The 5000-nt window shown below is 45.7% G+C and overlaps 1 protein-coding gene across 1 annotated transcript in view; it reads right to left on the minus strand.

Moving 5' to 3' along the window:
* LOC117469105 (kalirin-like) overlaps positions 1-5000 on the minus strand; it is a 52083-nt gene that overhangs the window by 21401 nt on the left and 25682 nt on the right. Inside the window, 4 exon segments of the mRNA XM_034113481.1 lie at positions 88-203; positions 711-855; positions 1188-1322; positions 4078-4216. Of these exon segments, the coding sequence (XP_033969372.1) occupies positions 88-203; positions 711-855; positions 1188-1322; positions 4078-4216 (535 nt within the window).

A 5000-nucleotide genomic window follows, 5' to 3' on the forward strand; every position in this document is an offset into this window, starting at 1 on the left:
TAAAAATGTATAGTGATATTATCCAAAACATCTAATAAAAGTATAATAGCAAAAAATTCCTAAAAGGAAATATGTATATTTGTGTACCTGCTGCGTGTGGCTCTGGAACATGAGGTACTGCTGGCACTGATCCAGTCTGCGCTTCTTCAGGGTCCAGAAGTGAAGAACCCTGTTCTCCCTCTGAAGCAGCTCACTAAGGATCCCTGCGCACGCACACACACACACACACACACACACACACACACACACACACACACACACACACACACACACACACACACACACACACACACACACACACACACACACACACACACACACACACACACACACACACACACACACACACACACACACACACACACACACACACACACACACACACACACCTGGGATAACACACTTATTTAAATTAAATGTGTGTGTGTGTAATACTCACAGTACCTCCACAGATACTACGTGTAATACTTACAGTCTATCACACTCCACAAATACTTCATGTAATTCTTTGATTAGTACTGCTACTTCTACTTTTATGTGTTTTAGTACAACTTGATATAAGAATATAAGGGGACCCAGTAGGACGCCCTGAGGAACGCCACCAAATTCTGTAGTTAACGTTAACCGCCACATTTTTAAACATTTAGGTGGGTTTCAGGGGTCTTTTGTGTGTGTGTGTGTGTGTGTGAATCTGTGTGTGTAGTCCTGACCTTTGACCTGCTGCTCGGGGACCCTGGAGTGCCCGGTGACCTCGGTTGCCCCCCCGCTGTGCCCGGAGATGTTGGCCATGGTGACGCTGTTCCTGTGGATATACTTCAGGAACACCTCGGCGTTTCGCCTGGCCAGGGTGCACGCCTGTCGCCACGGGAACAACAGGGTTATTATGGTATGTTCAAAAATATATTTTATTAAAATATTTCAGCCTTTGTTATAACATCCATATATTCAATGATTTAAAGATTTTTAACCCTTAACATGCCACATTCTTTACATCATTTTTAAACCTTGACATTTATTTTTTTAACCATTAAAATACAGTTTAACACATTTTTAACCCCTTAAAATGTAAATATTAACATCATATTTAATTCCTAAAATGCCAGATTTGTTAAATATTTTTAACCCTTAAAATGCCATTTATTTACCTAATTTAAGACGTTTAAATGAAATATGAAATGTCCCCCCACCTTGAGGAAGGCCTCCTTCTGCTCCATGTGTTTGCTGACGAGCGGCAGCAGCAGCTCCGGCTGGCGCTCCCCCCCCCCACACCAGTCCTCCTCCCGCCGGTACTCCTGCTCCAGACTCTCCAGAACCCCACACACCTAGGCACAGGTACACAGGTAAACACACAGGTAAACACACAGGTAAACACTCAGATAAACACAGGTAAACACAGGTAAACACAGGTAAACACAGGTAAACACACAGGTAAACACACAGGTAAACACTCAGATAACACAGGTAAACACAGGTAAACACACAAGTAGACACAGGTAAACACAGGTAAACACTCAGATAAACACTCAGATAAACACTCAGATAAACACAGGTAAACACACAAGTAGACACAGGTAAACACAGGTAAACACAGGTAAACACAGGTAAACACAGGTAAACACACAAGAAGAGTGTTACAGATGTGTGTTACCTGCTGTTGCAGGTGTGTGTGTGTAGGTGTGTTACAGGTGTGTGTAGTGTGTGTGTGTTACCTGCTGTTACAGGTGTGTGTGTGTGTGTGTGTAGGTGTGTTACAGGTGTGTGTAGTGTGTGTGTGTTACCTGCTGTTACAGGTGTGTGTGTGTGTGTAGTGTGTGTGTTACCTGCTGTTACAGGTGTGTGTGTGTGTGTATAGTGTGTGTGTTACCTGCTGTTACAGGTGTGTGTGTGTGTGTGTGTGTGTGTGTGTAGGTGTGTTACAGGTGTGTGTAGTGTGTGTGTTACCTGCTGTTACAGATGTGTGTAGTGTGTGTGTAGCTGTGTTAAGGTGTGTGTGTTACCTGCTGTTACAGCTGTGTTAAGGTGTGTGTGTTACCTGCTGTTACAGCTGTGTTAAGGTGTGTGTGTTACCTGCTGTTACAGCTGTGTTAAGGTGTGTGTGGTACCTGCTGTTACAGGTGTGTGTAGATGTGTGTAGTGTGTGTTACCTGCTGTGAGGCGTGTGTTACAGGTGTGTGTAGTGTTTGTGTTACCTACTGTTACAGGTGTGTAGTGTGTGTGTTACCTGCTGTTACAGGTGTGTGTAGTGTTTGTGTTACCTGCTGTTACAGGTGTGTAGTGTGTGTTACCTGCTGTTACAGGTGTGTAGTGTGTGTTACCTGCTGTTACAGGTGTGTGTGTGTGTGTGTGTAGGTGTGTTACAGGTGTGTGTAGTGTGTGTTACCTGCTGTTACAGGTGTGTGTGTGTAGGTGTGTTACAGGTGTGTGTAGCTGTGTAGTGTGTGTGTTACCTGCTGTTACAGATGTGTGTAGTGTGTGTGTAGCTGTGTTAAGGTGTGTGTGTGTTACCTGCTGTTACAGCTGTGTTAAGGTGTGTGTGGTACCTGCTGTTACAGGTGTGTGTAGATGTGTGTAGTGTGTGTTACCTGCTGTGAGGCGTGTGTTACAGGTGTGTAGTGTTACCTGCTGTTACAGGTGTGTGTAGTGTGTGTGTTACCTGCTGTTACAGGTGTGTAGTGTGTGTGTTACCTGCTGTTACAGGTGTGTGTAGTGTGTGTGTTACCTGCTGTTACAGGTGTGTGTAGTGTGTGTGTTACCTGCTGTTACAGGTGTGTAGTGTGTGTTACCTGCTGTTACAGGTGTGTGTAGAGTGTGTGTTACCTGCTGTTACAGGTGTGTGTAGTGTGTGTGTTACCTGCTGTTACAGTGTGTAGGTGTGTGTTACCTGCTGTTACAGGTGTGTGTAGTGTGTGTGTTACCTGCTGTTACAGGTGTGTGTAGTGTGTGTGTTACCTGCTGTTACAGGTGTGTAGTGTGTGTTACCTGCTGTTACAGGTGTGTGTGTAGTGTGTGTGTTACCTGCTGTTACAGGTGTGTGTAGTGTGTGTGTTACCTGCTGTTACAGGTGTGTAGTGTGTGTTACCTGCTGTTACAGGTGTGTAGTGTGTGTTACCTGCTGTTACAGGTGTGTGTGTGTGTAGGTATGTTACAGGTGTGTGTAGTGTGTGTGTTACCTGCTGTTACAGATGTGTGTAGTGTGTGTGTAGCTGTGTTAAGGTGTGTGTGTTACCTGCTGTTACAGATGTGTGTAGTGTGTGTGTAGCTGTGTTAAGGTGTGTGTGTTACCTGCTGTTACAGCTGTGTTAAGGTGTGTGTGTTACCTGCTGTTACAGCTGTGTTAAGGTGCTGTGTGGGTACCTGCTGTTACAGGTGTGTGTAGATGTGTGTAGTGTGTGTTACCTGCTGTGAGGCGTGTGTTACAGGTGTGTAGTGTTTGTGTTACCTGCTGTTACAGGTGTGTGTAGTGTGTGTGTTACCTGCTGTTACAGGTGTGTAGAGTGTGTGTTACCTGCTGTTACAGGTGTGTAGTGTGTGTTACCTGCTGTTACAGGTGTGTGTAGTGTTTGTGTTACCTGCTGTTACAGGTGTGTGTAGTGTGTGTGTTACCTGCTGTTACAGGTGTGTAGTGTGTGTGTTACCTGCTGTTACAGGTGTGTGTAGTGTTTGTGTTACCTGCTATTACAGGTGTGTGTAGTGTGTGTGTTACCTGCTGTTACAGGTGTGTAGTGTGTGTGTTACCTGCTGGGAGGTGTGTGTGTTAAGGTGTGTGTGTTACCTGCTGTGTTAAGGTGTGTGTTACCTGCTGTTACAGGTGTGTAGTGTGTGTTACCTGCTGTGAGGTGTGTGTGTTAAGGTGTGTGTTACCTGCTGTGAGGTGTGTGTGTGTTAAGGTGCGTGTGTTACCTGCTGTGAGGTGTGTGTGTTAAGGTGTGTGTTACCTGCTGTGAGGTGTGTGTGTTAAGGTGTGTGTGTTACCTGCTGTGAGGTGTGTGTGTTAAGGTGTGTGTTACCTGCTGTGAGGTGTGTGTGTTAAGGTGTGTGTTACCTGCTGTGAGGTGTGTGTGTTAAGGTGTGTGTTACCTGCTGTGAGGTCCTGTAGAAGGCAGCGGAGGCATTGACCAGCTTCAGGCGGTCCTCAATGCGCAGCATCAGCGTCTGCCAGTGCAGCGCCACCGTCTGGGCGCAGGAGCGCACTGCGTCCGGGTCGTAGTGCCCCGACCTGAGGGAACACAAAAACATTATTTCATCATATTTTTAGCTTTTTATGAAATGTAAGGGATTATTTCTATTATTTATTTTCATTAAAGGGGACCTATCATGCAAAATGCACTTTTGTACGTCTTTTCTACATGAATATGTGTCCCCGGTGTTCCAGGGAACTCACCAAGTGTCAGAAAACACAACCCTCTCTATTTTCCTCCATACCCAAATCTCTAAAAAAGGGGCTGCAACGGATCTGATAAAAACTGATCCAGATTTGAACACTGTCCTGACGTCAGGACGGTGGCGCTACGGCTATTGGGCCAACTCCACCAATCAGGAGGAGACAGCCACGGCCATTGCCGTTCGAAAGCGCTGGAGACGCTGTAGTACATATGCCAGGCCTGTAGGTGGCGCTGTAGTCTGCCACAAAAGCAGCGAAGAAGACTTCCCGCCCATAGTTACCATGGTTACCCTTCTGTTTATTCTCCGCTGTGGCTTTTTTTCTCCCTCCCCGAGGCAAGCGTTTGCTCCCGCTGCTTTAATTCAATGCAATCCCTCCCCGTCGAGGCAAGCACTGTAATTCTCTCCGGTTAGTCTACCAGCAGATGACAAACACCCACCTCTCCGCCTCTTCCAAGGAACGAGGGGACCGTGCGGCAGAGTTTCAGTTTCAGTTTCTTTCGCCGGTCAAGATGTCCGTTAAAGTTTAAATCTTCTGGACAAAATTAGAAAAGTGCCGGTCAAAGGTCTTCTTTGTTATTTATTGAGCTTTTAAAACAAATGAACTCTATATAATAAAA

The sequence above is a fragment of the Trematomus bernacchii genome, unplaced genomic scaffold (genome assembly GCF_902827165.1).
Source record: "Trematomus bernacchii unplaced genomic scaffold, fTreBer1.1, whole genome shotgun sequence".
NCBI lineage: Eukaryota > Metazoa > Chordata > Actinopteri > Perciformes > Nototheniidae > Trematomus > Trematomus bernacchii.